Source organism: Bubalus kerabau, chromosome 13, assembly GCF_029407905.1.
Source record: "Bubalus kerabau isolate K-KA32 ecotype Philippines breed swamp buffalo chromosome 13, PCC_UOA_SB_1v2, whole genome shotgun sequence".
NCBI classification, from domain to species: Eukaryota; Metazoa; Chordata; class Mammalia; order Artiodactyla; family Bovidae; genus Bubalus; species Bubalus kerabau.
The window spans coordinates 64,874,578-64,890,916 of NC_073636.1; the positions used below are offsets into that span (position 1 = coordinate 64,874,578).

General features: G+C 52.1%; 1 protein-coding gene across 3 annotated transcripts in view; it reads right to left on the reverse strand.

Moving 5' to 3' along the window:
- Positions 1-66: 66 nt before the first annotated feature.
- Positions 67-16,339, reverse strand: part of TRPC4AP (transient receptor potential cation channel subfamily C member 4 associated protein) — a 69,569-nt gene continuing 53,296 nt past the window's right edge. The window contains exons 9-20 of one of the 3 annotated variants that reach the window (XM_055544850.1): positions 12,945-13,111; positions 10,630-10,761; positions 8,980-9,038; positions 7,319-7,420; positions 5,896-5,979; positions 4,745-4,835; positions 3,604-3,744; positions 2,907-3,015; positions 2,197-2,309; positions 1,147-1,353; positions 806-982; positions 67-322 (exon numbers count right to left, since the gene is read on the reverse strand). In XM_055544850.1, coding sequence (XP_055400825.1) covers positions 845-982; positions 1,147-1,353; positions 2,197-2,309; positions 2,907-3,015; positions 3,604-3,744; positions 4,745-4,835; positions 5,896-5,979; positions 7,319-7,420; positions 8,980-9,038; positions 10,630-10,761; positions 12,945-13,111 — 1,343 coding nt within the window. In that variant the 3' untranslated portion in view covers positions 67-322; positions 806-844. Of the gene's footprint in view, positions 983-1,146; positions 1,354-2,196; positions 2,310-2,906; positions 3,016-3,603; positions 3,745-4,744; positions 4,836-5,895; positions 5,980-7,318; positions 7,421-8,979; positions 9,039-10,629; positions 10,762-12,944; positions 13,112-16,339 lie in introns of all 3 variants that reach the window. The other 2 variants (XM_055544851.1, XM_055544849.1) reach the window with 2 other exon arrangements.

The window sequence follows — 16,339 nt, forward strand, 5'->3', positions numbered from 1 at the left end:
CTTTGGGGTTCAGGAGGGGAGGGGAGCACATGGTCTCACAGACAAAAGTCAGGTCCACATCAGTCATTTAAAATAAATTCTTTAATAGTCTCCATTTAATTGGTTTATTTGTTGTTAATAAATTGGCAACACAAGAAGGGGCCGGGGGTGTGCTCCCAGGCAGGCTCCCGTGCGGGCAGGCTCAGGCAGGAGACGCTGCCTGGGGGTGGGGGTGGGGCACAGCCACCCTGTGCCCCAGGGGATTGAAGGAGAAAGCCCCCCACTTCTGGGGGAAACCCCTGGGATGAACACAGCGGCCAATGAGCAAACAGAACCAGAGGAGCTAAAGGAAAACGAGGGAGGGAGGAAAGGAGGGACAGATGGGCAGGCCTGGGGGAAAGAAGCATTCTCTGGTATCCCCCACCCCTGCCCAGGGGCTCAGAAGCCTTTGCCTGGGTCCAAAGGCCAGGGCAAGCTCGGCTCACAGATTGGGGAGGGGGCCCACATCTCCCTCCCCACGCCAGGACTGACAGTCAAGAGACCAGCGGGAGCTCAGACAGAGCTGTCTTTAAAAGTCCCCTTAGCTCTAGGTGGGCCAGGGCCCCAGGGTTCTGAACGAAGGGTGGGCACAGCGCCCCTGTCCTCATCATGGCGATCTTGAGGGAACTGAGGCACCCCAATGACCTGGAGCCTCAGAACCCAGGGGCCAAGGGCTTCTAGATGCTCCCTCCCACCCAGCCTGTACCTGAAGACCCGGGGCAGGTGGAGCAGCAGGGAGGCGGGGGAAGGGTGGGGGCAGGGCGTGAGGCACGCATACCCCGCTCACCCGTGCTGGCCCAGCAGCCACCCGAGGCCTGGCCCAAGATCACTCCTCGGTGAAGTCCCTGTCTATGTCCATGTAGGGCTCCTCAATGTAGCTGACAAGGGCAGAGGGAGACTGGCGGTCCGGGTTCAACAGGATGGACACGGTCTCTTTCCAGTATGAGAAGCTGATGCAGGAGCTCTGTGCACAGAGAGAGGGGCCACGGGAAGTGCCCTGGTAAGGGGTAGAGAGCTGCCTTCCACAGGGCCTGGTGGGAGTCAGGCGCCCCGGACACCTGCCCCTCCGAGGAGCCTGGGCCGGCGCGCCCGCGGCCTGCCTGCCACCCTCAGGGGCGGGGCACTCACGTTCTCCAGGCAGGTGCTGTCCTTGTCCTTGTGCAGGTAGTGCTGCTGCCAGAAGCGCAGCAGGTTGTGGAAGTTGTTGAGCAGGAAGCCAGGGTACTTCTTGCTGTGCTCCATCCGCTGCAGCAGCCGCAGGTAGAGGGGCAGCCGCTCTTTCCGTCGGGCCAGCATCAGGATCACCAGGCTGGTGTTGAGGCAGCTGACGTTCTCCTACAAGGATCGGGCGGTGTGGGTCAGGCACGTGCCGGCAGCCCAGGGGCCCTGGTGGACCGGGGTGGGAGGTAAGGGGGTAGTGGGCAGGGCGGAGGTGTCCACGGGCCTCACACGGAGCTGCCCTGCATAAAGCCAACAGAGGACTGCGGAGAGGAACGATGAAGCTCCTGCCCCCAGTGCCTTCCTGGCCCTCACTGCCCCCATCTCCCACCCCAGAGGTGGGGGGAGCGGCATTATTAATCTAGTCAGTCCATGCCTCCTCCAGAATCGGCTCAGGCACGGCTTCTTCCTGGGAGCCTCAGTCCCTGGGGCGGCTGGGTGCACGCATCTCTCTCACTCAGCACTAGACTGGAAGCATCTTGGTCTGTTTATTCATGGTGCATCCCCAGCCCAGGGTCTTGCCTTAATAAATGTTTGTTAGATGAAGGAACAAAAGAAAACCTCTGAGTGTCACTCCCATTTTAGAAAAGAGGGTGTGAAGCTTGGAGGAGGGCAGCTGCACAATTGCTTGTTGAAGGAGATGGGTGTCAACATCAGATCCAACCCTAGGTCTGTGCTGCAGGCAGGGCCTGAAGAGCACTGGACGGGGAGTCAGAACTCACTGCCCACCCAGACTCTGCCCAAACCACTTGTGACCTCGGAGGCTGGCTCCTTCCCCAGGCCCCTTCTGTAAAATGGGGAGCTGATCCCTTATTGGAACAAGTCCTCAGAATAGCTGGGGGGTCTCCTAGGAATGAAGGGTTGGGTGACAGGAGAGGTACTTCTAGGGTGAAGGTGGCCCCGGGATGAGGGTAACTTTCCAATCCCCCTTTCCTGGGGGCAGGTCTGTAGGCCTCTCACCTGGGTCAGCGTCTGCACGTGAATGATATTGATGAGGCGGAAGAGGAAGGACATCTGTGTGGGCACCTGGGATATGTAGGCGAGCAGGCGGCACTCGGACAGGACCTCCGCGACTGAGGACAGACAGGCAGAGGTGTGAGCAGCAGGTGCAGAAGCTGCTCGGTAGCCCCGGGGCCCGACACCCAGGCTTCTAGTCAAGCCCCCGGGGCCCCAACTCTGAAGCTGGGAGCCCCCACTGTCAAAACGACTACAGAAAAGCTGGGCTGCAGCAGGGAACAAAGCTCCAGCTGCTCCGCCACCATGGCCAAGCCTGCGTTCCCATGAGAGTCCCAGCAGGAGTGCACCTTCCCCTTCTCCTTCAGTCCCATTCTGGGGCCGTGCCTCCCTGAGGCCCTCCCCAGGCTTCACCGCTTGAATCCTCATCCAGGCAATTCCAGGCCAGGAGAGGAAGGGTATGGTGTTGTTTCTTGCATTTTGCTGGCAACAATGTTTTGGTTTTCTTTAATTAAAATGTCATACATGCCCATCAGAGGAAGCATGGATGATAGAGAAAATTCATGAAAATCACCCAGAGAGCCACTGCCCCGACCCCAACCATGTTGGTTGTGTAATGACTCAGAAATTTCTGTCTCTCCTTGCAAGAGGCTGGGTGTTTGACACCAGTGCGGCCACAATGGACGGACTCACTTCCGCACTGAGCCTTCTCTTACCTTTCATGTCCACCTGGTTTTCGAATCGGTCCAGTGACAGAGTGACACAGCGCACCAGCATGTTGGAGTCCACCAGCGAGCTGTTGATCTGCTTCAGGAACACCTGGAACTGGAGCGGGGCCAGGCTGACGGGGGTGGTGGGCTCTCGGCTGAAGATGGCCAAGGCCCAGGGCATGCGGTCACTGCAGGGGCACCCACCTCCCCTGGCCCAGCTGTTGCCAACAGGAAGACCGAAGCTCAGAGGGACTCGGTGCCCTGCCCTCCCCACCTAATAAGCAGCCCCAGCAAGAGCTGAACCAGATCTTCAGACACCATGTCCAGTGTTTTCTGCACCAAAGGGACTGCTGTCATGTTTACTTCAATTAGTCTGGGCTGGGTTTCTACCACATACACCCTGAAAGCTTTCCACATCAGGCCCCATCCTGCCCTTCCAGGGCCCATCATGGCACCTGGCACACTGCGTCAGAGTCACTGCCAAGCTCACCTGCTCCTGCCTGCCCACAAGCAGGCGAGACTTTCATCCCTGCATACCCAGGGTCTAGCGCAGAGCAAGGGCTAATGAACGCTAACTGACATCTGCCCGCTGACCCCAGGACTCTCCAGTGTAAAACCAGCACCTGAAGACTGGCAAGGACCAGGGCTCTGACATAACTTCTGGACAAAACAGTGAACTCATGAAGCCCTGGCTTAGACTTACCTTTGCATCAGTGTTGATGTACTTATTGAACCTCTTGAATGCATCAACATTAAACTTCATCAGCTCCCCAAGGAGGTCAAAGTAACTCTGCAGCACATCCCGTGACTTGCACTCACTGTCCACGATGCAGTAGAGGATGTGCTGGGGATGGGAGAGGACAGAATGAAGGCAGGAAAAGGTGGCTGGTCCCCGGAGGCCCCAGGCCGTGCTCATCTGAGCTGCCCACCGCCTGCCTCCCCCAGCCCTGGTATGTAGCTCAGCCCATGTGGTGTTAGCTTCGAGCAAGCATCCAGGTTGATAGAACCTGCTCCCCTGTCTAGATTCTCATTGGAGGATGCTGGTGGCTCGAAGGGCAGGGCCAGGCCTGACACACCTAACCAGGAAGTGGGGCGGGTAGGGGTGAGGGCAGGTTGGGGTATGTAGCCACAACCTCTCTTGCTTGCCCAGGTCTGAGCTAAAGTCTTTTCACGATGGCCAAGCTCTCCAGCTCACAGGGAGGGAGCTGTCTCCAGAGGTAATATGGCCCCGGCCTGAGCACTGAGGCCATTCAAGTGAAGCATGGGGTTTAAGGACAGGAGACACATTTTGACCCCATGGTTCATGTTAATAAACGGAAAAGTTTACAATGAGTGAATTTTTACAAGACAGTTAAAATGTTTCCTTTTCTTTTTCTTGAGGTTGTATATACTGATTTAGGTGAATTCTTTACCTTATGGATGTTATTACAGTTCATGGGTCAGTTTCTTATTTGTATCCTTTTTATTTTTTAAACCAATTGTAGCTTTGGACATTTTGCTCTACCCCATATTGTAAATTTTGCTTTTTCTGGAGGCCATTTTTTAATAAAGGGAAATTAAATAGTCAGCAGCAAAGTATCCTTGGGGTCAAAAGGCCTTGCTGAGCAACTTCACAGACTCCTATAATCCTCCATGGCCACCCCTCAGATCCCTCAATCGCCCGGTAAGCACCCATGGGGAACCCAGAGCTGAAAGCTCAGGGGAAGTACCAGAGAGATGTGCACTGGCATCTGAAGATAGTCTGGTCTGCTTCTGCCAGCTGTCTAGGTCTCAGGGCAGGAAAGCAAAGCATGGGGCTGGGGGAGAAGGGGACACCCGACACCCTGGCTCCTCCGGGCCATTACCTCTAGAAGGCCTCGCTTCAGCAGGAACATCTGGTCTGCATAGGAGGTGGTCCCTCGGAGGAAACTCTCCACAGCCCGGGCTTGCCAAAACCTGCGACCCAAATGTTGACCCCTGGCCCAGGTGGCTAAGGCTGCCCTCTTCTGGCCCACGTTCCACTCACCGAGGGGCTGGGAGATGTCTATTGCCCTTTTCACTGATCCAACACACTGGACACTGGGAGACGTTTACTGAACATCTCCCAGGCCTTGGGCCTCATACAGGGCCCTGGGAACACGTGGCGAGTCCCCACGCTTAGGGAGCTGACGGCTCAGTGGGGAACAGTCCTCTATGTGGTTCGTCTGGAAGGAGTATGTGGGCTCAGAGGACTGCCCCAGGAGTTACGTGTGAAAACATACTCTAGGCTCCGTTCCTTCAGAGGAACAGGAGGACATGGAAGAGAGGGGTCAGAAATGCATGAGGGACCAGACAGGCATGTGGACGGGTCACTGAACTCACTTCTGATGGGCTGTCCTAGAGAAGAGGAGGCTGATATTGACTGAGTGGCCCCAGAGGGCAGAGCTTGGATCCGTGAGGGGACGAAGAGACAAGGTAGGCTGAGCTGACAGGGAACCCTTGGGCGTGGAGCCTGCTGACAGCTCACACCCACCCTGATGGAATGCCTCCCTCAGCCGCTGTCCTGTCCACAGCCTCTAAGACAACATGGATGAGTCTAAGGAACCGGGATGCCCTGTCTGCACCCCCCCTCCCCCACAAGCCCTTCCTTTGCTCCCACAGTCCCCAGCACAGGTCCTGGCTCTGAGCCTTTCCATACCGCATCCCCCACACAGGGGTTTTTCCATGCTTATTTCCTGCATGCCAGGGGCCTCCATATGGGTAGGGATTGTAGCTCCCATTTCTTCCCGCTTGTCCAGCATCAGCACAGAATAGGTGCTTGTTGAATGCTGGCTCAGTTCCTGAAACACACTGCCAGCACACAGCAGAACCTAGTACATGCTAGATTCTGTACAGCATCAGGGAGACAGCAGACTCCCTTTCCCTGACAGTAACCAGCTATGCGGGGTGGAAGCTGGTGATGACAGAAGGCGTTTCTAACAGCTTAAACACTTGGTTTCTGCACCCTCAGGAGTGGGAGGTGCATGTCCAGACCTACCTGAAAGATGACTCAGCTGGCTCCTTCTTCATAACCTGCAGCAGACGTGTTAATAAGCCCCTCTTCCCATCACATACCAAACTCCTGAAAGAAAACAGACAAAAATCTTGATGGCAGATTTGAGAGGCTGACAGAGGCCAAATTCCATATGGCAGAAGAACTACGTCTTGAGACCCTGGGACTGGGTGTCTTTGCTGACGTAGGTGGGTAAAAAGCAAAACAAAACAAAACATGAGGACATTTCTAAACCTGCAGGATGTCCTCCTGCTCCACCTGGGTCCAGAGCACTGTAAGGACTCCTGCAGTCTCAGAACTAAACAGCCAAATGCATTCTCACATCTCAGGGCAGCCTTCCATGCCCAGGCATGCTGACAAGTGACCAGAGGCCAAAAACACATCCAGAGTCATATGGGGCTCGGAATTGCTGGAGGGAGGGCTGCTCGTGACAAAAGTGGGTTTGGATCACCATGACAGAGTCTAAGAGATGGGGCAAAGTCCGTGTCACTGATAGGGTACGTAAGGCAGGGAGTACCCTGGGCCCCAGCTTTGGCTTCAGGTGGCCATGGACACATACCCAAGTTTCTGGGCCTCTGCTTCTCAGTCTAGGAAGCAAAGACAATAAATGAGAAAAGCACTCAGGCTGCATTATGGAGGAGAGAGGAATAGCAGGCAGCGACTCTAGGCCCTTAAACTTTCCCTTCAAATAGAGCAGTTCTACTATTCGCCTACTATAGGCCTTGTGCTGTGTGCTTGATTGCTCAGTCCTGTCTGACTCTTTGCGACCCCACGGACTGTAGCCCACCAGGCTCCTCTGTCCAAGCGGATTCTCCAGGCAAGAATACTGGAGGGAGTTGCCGTGCCCTCCTCCAAGGGATCTTCCCAACCCAAGGATTGAACCCCGGGTCTCCTGCACTGCAGACAGATGTGGGACTACATTCAATTTCATCTGAACAAAGATTTCTGCTGCTTTTAAACCAAAACAACAACAAAAGATCAGAGAATTATGACTCCTGTTGCTGCACAGTCCTCCCTGCCGTGACCCCTGTGAGCTTGAGACCCCCCTGCTCTGCTCCAGAAAGCGAGGCGTTCGTCGGCTAATGGGTTTTGGCAGAGGGCAGGAAAGGAGGCGGCCAACGAAGCTCAGTGAGGAGGGAGGGGGCAGAGCATTTACGACCTTTGGCAGGTGACCTCGCTGAGCCCCTGCTCCCCAGTTTGCAAAGTGGGTGACAATGGCACTTCCCGCCGAGGCTGCTGGGGCGCCAGTGAGACAATGCAGGTGACGGGGGGACAGAGCCCGGCACGCGGGGGCCCTCGGCACGCCAGTTACGCACGTGAGAAAGGACCAGTATGCAGACCCAGGTGCACCTGTCTGAGAGCCCCGGGACACGCAGGCAGCCAGGCGGGCTGTGGCCCCGCTGCTCACCTGTCAGTGTTGAGGACGGCTTCCACCTCAGGGATGTTGGCCTTGAGAGAGATGGCGCTGAGTTCATTCAGCTCTTGGTTGTTGAGCAGTAGGTATTTGTTCCTGAAACAGATGTGTTGGAGGCGGTAATGGACAGGAACTGGGGCCACCACCTCCACACTGGGCCAGTCTCTTGCTGCCCACTTCTGTTAAGAAGCCCCCAGTAGGTGCCCTGAAAACCACCCACCCCAAGGCAGCATTCTGGGGGAGGGCATGGAGCCCACTGCTGTTCGGCTGAGGGAGTCTCCCTGGCCCCAACGCCCACCCTCTGCCTCATGTTCACTAACAAAGCCCCTTTCCTTAGTATGTGTAAGGCCTTTCTTTTGCCACTGAACATTTCTATTTAATTTCTCAAAGGCACTTCCAACTCCATGATGCCCAGACGCTCATCACTTGACTCAAGCCTGGCCCTAGTCCAGCTCTCCCACCAGGAGGCCCGAGTGTGACACTCTTCCTTCCCCCTTCACACCCAGGCCTCTCGTCACCCACGTAACGTGAACAGAACCGGCTTCCTAAACGGTCTCCCACAGGAATCAATCCCACACACAGCACCCAGAAAGATCTTCAGAAAACTGGAACCTGACCCTGCCACTCCCATGAAAAGCATGCCCCCCTTTCCTGCTGCTTCAGAATATACACAATCCAAGCCTGCGAAAGTGAGCCGTCAAATGACGAAAGTGAGGAACCCAGGTCCTCAGGGAAAAAAGGACACATTCAGGTCATACTGGTGCCATTTTTCAGAGAGTTGCCATACTTCCTGGGGCTTAAGGCCTTCAAACAGAGAACCTCTCAGAGAGGATGGGCCACACCACCCACACAAAACTTCAAAGTGAAGGCCCCTGAGGCCACATGGGTCTCCTCAGGCATGTTCTATTAGCTTACACAAAGAATCTAAACCAGCACCTAAAAATCAGGACCTTGCACATAAACCTTCATTTCTGGCTTCTATCAGGGGAAAAACTCAGGAACTACAACAGTGGGCCCTGTTTCCTGTACCCAGCAGGTGGTAAGAGCTGAGTAGCACCTGCTTCTGTTTGCCAGTTCACCAACGTCTTCCCAGTGTCAAGGTCAAGAGTCAGCTGTCATTTACCCCTCCCTTGCCTGCACTGTTCCCTCAGAGCAGAGACTCATTCTCCTACACATCCTCCATCAAAGGCTGAAGAGTAAAAAATGAGAGGGCAGAATGTGTTCCAAGGAAAATGGGAGAAAGCACATCTCCTCGTACAGGCAAAGAATATCCCACCTGTTCAACGTATAAATACTCAGCCCACTCTGGCCATCTGAGGTTGCTACAGGCCCCTGCGAATAGCCAAGCTGTCTACTCCCGGCTCACAGGGACAGACGGCCGAGAGCTGCATTGACTCCAGGGGTACTAAGGGGCCAGCAATTTCCGCACTCACTTCCAAGGTGGCTGTGGGGGTCAAGGGGATGCTCAGGTAGTGCCTGGCATAAAGGAAGGGCTGGACAAATGGCAGCGCTTATGGAAGTGCAGCCTCGTGGTCACACTGAGGTGACAGCGGCTCTCACGGCTCCCGGGCCCTCCTCAGCTGAGCTCAGTGATGAGACAGAGGGAGAACAGAGGCAGAAAACCAAGTCTCCTCTTGGGCACAGCTTGTACTTACTCGTGGTGGTCGCTGAAACTCTGGAGGAGCCTCAAAAACTGGATCTTCAAGGTGATGTCCTAAAATACACGTGCACCCTCGATGTTAAGACCACAGTCACAATGTTCCAAAAGAAAACAAAAGGGTCTGCTGGGAGCCTGGGCATCCTGCTGCTTCTCTGAGTCCCTGTCCTGGCGCACAGGGAGGACTCCTCTTTAGTCAGAAAACCTTTTGTCCACATCTGGCCAACAGTGGATTCAGCTAAGGCAGAACCTTTCTGTTAAAAACACTCCAAGATACTGGATACAAAATAACTGAAATTATTTTTAATGTGAGGCTAAGCACATAGGAAAGAAAGGAAATTCCACTAGAATTAGAAACGAAGGAAGGACTGAGTTCAGAGCAGGGAGCACAAGAGCTGATGGCTGGCAGAGAAGGCAAAATGAGACTTATTTGGGCCAGGGCTTGGGTTTCAACGCTCTGTAGGGACCAGACAGGACCTTGGGCCTATGTAAAGCCTGTGGAGCTGATACATTTAGTGAAAAAAGGGTTAGAAAAACCCCATCTACCAGCCCCGGGAGCTGGCAAAGAACCCTGTCTCTGCTGGTGGAGGGGAGTCCCCAGGTCTGCAGGACCCTGGGCTCACACTTCCAGAGGGGGAGGGCAGATACTCAATGTGAAAACTTGCCCTGGGACACTGCCTCCTACAGCACCTGGTAGACAAAAGCCAAATGTTCTATGGGACTACTTCCAGTATCCCCAAGGAAAACAAGCCCCCTGAAGGTGGACCTTCTATAAACAGTACAGAATACAAGGCAACACTCCACCCCAAGCTGAGTCTGAAGACGCAGGCACAAGTATTAGCACTCTGTGAACAATCCAAAAAAGACCATAAAAAAGTATGTTATTAATAATTAAAGAGATGAAATTAAAGACAGAAAATGCAACAGAAAAAGAAAATATTTAACATAATGAATAAAAGTCCAAATACTTTTTGACAAAGATCCAGACAAAATGTCTAGAAACACAAAATATATGAACTCAAATGGATCTGTTGAAAGGTAAATCTGACAAAGCCAAGGAGAAAAACAGCAAACTGGAAGACACGGCACTGAGGGAAGTCCCAGGATGCAGCAGAGAGACCAGGCAGGGCCCACGGCTCTGGGCCCTGACAGCCGTGTGGCACTGATGTGGTGCTGACGGCCGATGATTTAGACTCCCCGTTCAGGGCTCTTTAGGGCACTGTGATGAAAACCAGGTAGACATGAGCCCTTGACCCTTAAAAAAAAAACAAAAACAAAAAAAAAACTTCCTAAAGTCCTTTTTAGAGGCCAACTGCTGGCGTGGTTCTGGGAGGCAAACCTAATATTAGGGATGTCAATTAGAATGGGGAAAAGAACAATGAGGAAAACCCTGCTGCCCTGGAGTGGAGTGAGTGGCCCTGCCTGGAGGTGAATGAACAATGGTAGGCTGCTGGAGGGTCTCCAAAGGGATTCCTGGGGAGGTGGAGGGTGGGGGTCAGATCCTTCCCCAAGGTGGCTTCCAGTTATGGGAGTACACAGGCTGTGACTTTTAGTTTCTGCTCTACTCTCAAAGAAGGAGATTTCAAAGGGCCAAAGGCAGGTCTTGAAACAACCACTCCTGGCATCTGCCGTCAGGGTCCCTGCTCACCGGGCTACAGTCACAGTTCTGGTTGTGACCGTGGAGCACGAGGGCAGATGCTGAATGCTTCCTCCAGATCAGTTTGTCAAACAAATTATTCAGCCCAGGGATCAGCTTGAACTCCGCAATCATTCTGTGAACCTGGAGGGGTAGGAAGGCAAAAGCATGAAGACAGATGTGCGTTGAAGGTCTATCAAAAGCCCAGGCATATATGTACAAGAAGCCTTCAGGATGAAGAAAGCAATGCTGAGCTTTAAAGCAAACATCTACACTTATTCTCACTATGCACCAGTGCACTTTCACACTCTCTAGAGACATTAATAATTGGTAAAATTAGATGCTTCATGGAAGAACCTTGAATGTTCAGGACCAGAGGGGAGAAAGGCTTCATTGATACTTATTTATACCTCAATACAGAACTATGTGAATTACCGACCTATTAAAATAATCCATGTCCCTGTAGTACCTGGCACATAGTAGGAACTCAGTAAGTGCTGACTGTGCAAATGAGGACACAGCAGCATCACACTGGCTCTCAGGAAGGCAGGGTTGAGGCCAGCTGGAAAGGGCGGCTGTGATCAGTTTAACCAAAGACCACAAAGATTCATAGAAACTTGGTGCCAGGGAGACTAAGGGAGCAGGGGAACTATCACGGTGAAGGGACAGAAAGAAAAGTCAGAGCAGCAGGATTTAAGTCCTGCTCTGACAATGCCTGGAGACTGAGAACATGGCCCTTATGTGGGTCTTGGTTTTCACAAATATCAAGTGGGATGGAGGCCACCATCTGCTGTGTAACTTACCAAGTACCTGCATATTCAAATATGATTACAGAAGTGTCTCGAAAAAGAAAAAGCACTCAACACAGGTAAGACATCGTGACTAATATTTTTTATATGAAATATATACCACATGGAAGGAAGGAGCCCCAGTGCTGTGGACGTCATGGCAGGATTTCATCCAGTGTCCTGGTTTTAAATGCCAATCACAGGTTGACAATCCCCAGAGTTATACCTCCAGGGCCCATCTCGCCCCTAACTCACGTGCAGGTAACTCCAGAGCCAATTCTAATAGACAGCTAAACTTAACCTGTTCAAACTGAACCCTGCCCCTTGCTCCCTTCAGACGTCTGCCCCTCCACTTCTTACCCACTAGTCTTAACCATCTCAATAAACGGCAAACCATTCCTCCCACCTGCTTGGAAAGAGGTAAGGAAGTCATCTTTACTTCCTCTCTCCACTTAAGTCCATACCTAACTTCGCAGCAAATCTTACCTGTTCTACCTTCAAAACAGATCCAGAACAAAAGCACTGTTCACCACCCCTGCCATCAACACGTGGGTCCTAGCTACTGTCAGCTCTTGCACACAGCAACTGGAGCATGGTTTTCTGTTTCACTCAGGGTAAATGCCAGAGTCCTTAAATGGCCTATGAAAACCAGAGGCAACCTGGCCCCCTGCGACCCCTCAGCCTGCCTCTCCTGACTGCTGGCTCCAGTCCACCCCCAGCTTTGTACTGTTCCACTAAATCATCAGGCCGGTGCCCACCAGGGCCTGCTTCCTTGACCTGGTAGGCCACCTCAGGCGAAGCGGTCGGCATGCCTGGCTCCCTCGCTTTCTTCAGGACACTGCCAGGCCAGATGTCCTCTTTTCAGCCAGTCTTTCCCCTTCCACCATCTCTAAAATTGTTCCTTTCTTGCAAACTTGTGATAACCGCATCCATCTCACAGAGAGCTGTGTGAGAGAACAGTCTCTGACTCAAAAGGTTGCTCAGGGACTGCCGCGCTCCCAGCTCCCCTCAGGCCTTGCTACATCCCTAGGAGGTAGAGGGAACGGGAGGGGGCCACTTGTCCATCCTGGGGAGAAGCCGGGTGTGCTTCCAGAGCACCCCCCATCCCTCCGTCCTGGAACTGCTTCAAGACTCAGGGAACCTCCGCACAGCTGGACCCCTGGTAGCTGCCCAGCTGTCATAACTTGACTTAGTTCTGGCCCAGCACCCCAAGCCCCCATCAGACTGGCAAGTCCTCCAGTGCATCTGCAGGGCAGACACCCACCCTTTACCCTGTGTATTAACAAGGTCGGGTAACAGGTAACACGGCTACGTCACCCACTTCTGCCTGGGGCCCCAGAGCTCTAAAAAGGTCCCCCCAGTACGGTGCGGTGGGAGGACAATGGGCTCTGGAACCAGACTGCAGGGCTAAGGAACGCGACTCCTCGCGCTGCTGGGCCAGGGCCAGAGTCGCTGTGGGAGCAGCCAAGCAGGACGCTGGTGTGCTGCGCGCGCCCCCGGGAAGCGCGTCGCCGCGGCCCGGAGCTGGGCGGGCCTCACCTGGTTGCGCTGGCGCCCCATCAGCAACACGCACAGCACGTACAGCACCTCCAGCTTGTACATGATCTCGTGCATGATCTTCATCGACTGAGGCAGCTGAGTCCTGGTGGAGCTGTGAGGCGGGCTGTTCTCCTCAGAAGCCCCTGGCGGAGGGAACACAATGGAGGCTGGCACAGCCACCAGGAGACAGGCTTCAGTCACCGCGCGTGAGGAAACACGTTTCTGCCCCTCAAACCTGCTCCGAATAGACTTGAGGGGACAGCCATTAGACTGGGCCCCAGGCCTGTGATGGAGACTCTGAACGTCAGGCCACCAGGGACCAGGGAAGCTTAGACGCGTAATTAGACGCGTAGGAAATACGGACTCTGCAATTCTACCCCATCCGCTTTTAACGCTCCGACACAGCCCACGCAGTACCCTAACCCATTCTCTGCCCTCATCTGGACCCCTCACCCCACCTCCGCCGCCAGAAGGCACCCAGACACACGTTCAGCAGGTAACTGTGTCCAATTCCCTTCAGGTCCCAAATGACTCTGAATATGTGGTCATTCTGCCGAGATTCCACAAGGGGGCACCGCTGAAGGACTGAAACGGGATCTTTTTAAAAGACTTTTTTCCTCCTATCGCTCAAACAGCCAAGGGAACTTTCCTAAGGCAAAGGAGGCATCACAATCGATACTAGAGATGGAGATGAACACATTACCTACTAGCAGATTTTCATTTCCCCCGATTTCATTATTAGCAATGACGGCAACAGCTATGTTGTACTGTGTCAAGCACTGTGTTCTGGGCTTTAGATAAACCATTTACCCCACTGCCCCACTAACACAATAGTCTCAGTGAGTCACACAGCGGAGGGTAATCTCAGGAGCGTGGCAGAGCTAAGGGATGAAGACTGAGGGCTGTGGAACGACAACCTACTGGCTGGCTGTGGGACCCTGGGCGTGTGACCTCCTCCTCAGGCTTTCAAGGGTTCTGTAAATGCGGAGAACAGGAGTGCTGCAGTAGCTGGAGATCCCGTGCAGTGAAGGAGGACACAAAAAGCCCAGAACCTGATTCTTGGGAAGCCTCACTCTTGCTGTGCTGTGCTCAGTTGTGTCCCACTCTTCGCAACCCCCAAGACTGTAGCCCGCCAGGCTCTCTGTCCATGGAATTTCCTAGGCAAAAATACTGAAGTATTCTTCCTGGAGTATATCCTTCTCCAGGGGATCTTCCAGACCCAGGGATCTAACCTACATCTCTTGCATTGGCATGTGGCTTCTTTACCACTCACTGAGTTACCTGGGAAGCCCCGGTCTCACTCTTCGGTCCCTATTATTTTAAATGCTCAGGGTCAGGAGACCTTAGGATTTACTTCCTCTTAGTTTTTCTCATCTTTAAGGTGAAAGGATAAATCAGTCATTACTGAGGTCCTTTCATACTCCTACTCAACTGCTGCCCTGGAGCCTTTTGAAAAGGCCAGAAAATCTGTCTCTTACAGAGCAGTGGTGCTAAAATATACCCAGGTGAGGCACTCACAGTTATGATTTCTGTATGGTGATATCATGTCACAAGAACCTAACTTACTCCACCTCATGGACTTGGAACTATTTTTCCAGCCATGTTAAACATCACTAATATATAAGCTGGAAGACGACCAGATGCTGAAAGAAGCACGACTGCAGCACAGGGGCTAAAGACTTGGAGCCCGACTGTGTTAGGTGGCTTTGTGGAAATCTGTTGACATGCCTATGCTTCAGCATCCATCCTCGTCTATAAAACAGGAGTAACGGCAACAGTGTGTGTGCTGTTGCTCAGTTGCATCCAACTCTTTGCAACCCCCTAGACTGTAGCCCCCCAGGCTCCTCTGTCCATGGAATTTTCCAGACAAGAATACTAGAGTGGGTTGCCATTTCCTGCTCCAGGGGATCTTTCTGTCCCAGGGATTGAACCCACATCTCCTGCATCTTCTCTCTTGTGTCTCTTGCACTAGCAGGAGGATTCTTTAATATTATAACACCAGGAAAGCCCAACTGCAACAGTATATATTACCAATGTTACAAAGGTTAAATGACTTAAAATGGCAACAGTATCTATTACCAATGTTGCAAAGATTAAATGACTTAATATGTTAAAAGTGCTTAAAAACTGCCAAGCATATGTACCCTACATACAAGTGTGTGTCAAACAGAAGTAAAAAACTAACTCTGGGATTTTCAGTTAATGCTTGCTTGCTATTTGTTTTCTTTCTTGTAATCTGCAAGCTCTTAATGGCAACTAAAGTGGCAGTAGGCAAAAACTAAGAAACAGTTTACTCAAGAAAATCTAATTGAGAAAATGCTATTTATTGACATATATTTTCTTGCATGTTGGGAGAAAAACCATCATTACTCAATTTTATGTCTTGGGACTCCTTGGCCCAGGTCCCAGAACAGTTTCAGAGTCAATTGACTGGTAAAGAGAATCTGATGAGTTATCACGCAGAACCACACCTCTGCTGCACACCGGCAGGGTGCTGTGAAGCCTCTGGTGCCTCAGTGTCCTCATCACCTAGACCAGGGGGTCGAGGCGGGGGATGGGGGGGGGGCACTGCGGGAGAGGACCTGTGTGGAAGGAGCAGGTGTGGTGGGTGGCACAGGAGCCCTCCTCAGTAATGAACCTGTGGAGAGATGCAGGCAGCTTGGATTCTTCTGAGTCACTGACAACTTTTGCTGCCTGGTTTGCAAAGGCCTCATAAGAAACTCTCTAGGATAAATATTTTCAACAAACGCAGGCCTCAAAGCAATAGCCAGTGTGCAGAAACAAGACAATTACCAAGGATGAGGATGGGAAAACTAGTTTAAGAGGCCTGGCCTTCCCTCCAGATCTCTTCAGTTCCACAATACCGATTAAAGTGGGTATGACACTCCATACATATGTAATGTACCCTGGAGCACACTAACTTAAATAGCTTTGAGCTATAATTATAATTCACATACCATACAATTCATCCCTTTCAAGGATATGACTCACTGGTCTTTAATATATTCACAGAATATCCAGCTATCATCACAATCAACATTAGAGCACTTTTATCACCCCACAAAGAAGTCCTATTTGCTTTAGCAGCCACTCCCCTTTTCTCACCAAGCCCCTAGAAACCCAGACATCCATTAGACTATGTTCTGTCTCTTTCTACAAATGGAATCATACAACTTGTCGTTTTTTGTTTCCAGCACAATGTTTTCAAGGTTTATTCAGACTGCAGTATGTATCAGTACTGAATAATAATCTATTATATAAAATATATTAATTTTTTTATCCATTCATCAGTTGATAGATATGAGTTGTTTCTGTATTTTGGTTATAATAAATCTGCTACTATGAACATCCATGTGTAAGTTTTTGTGTAAACATATATTTTCATGTATCCTGGG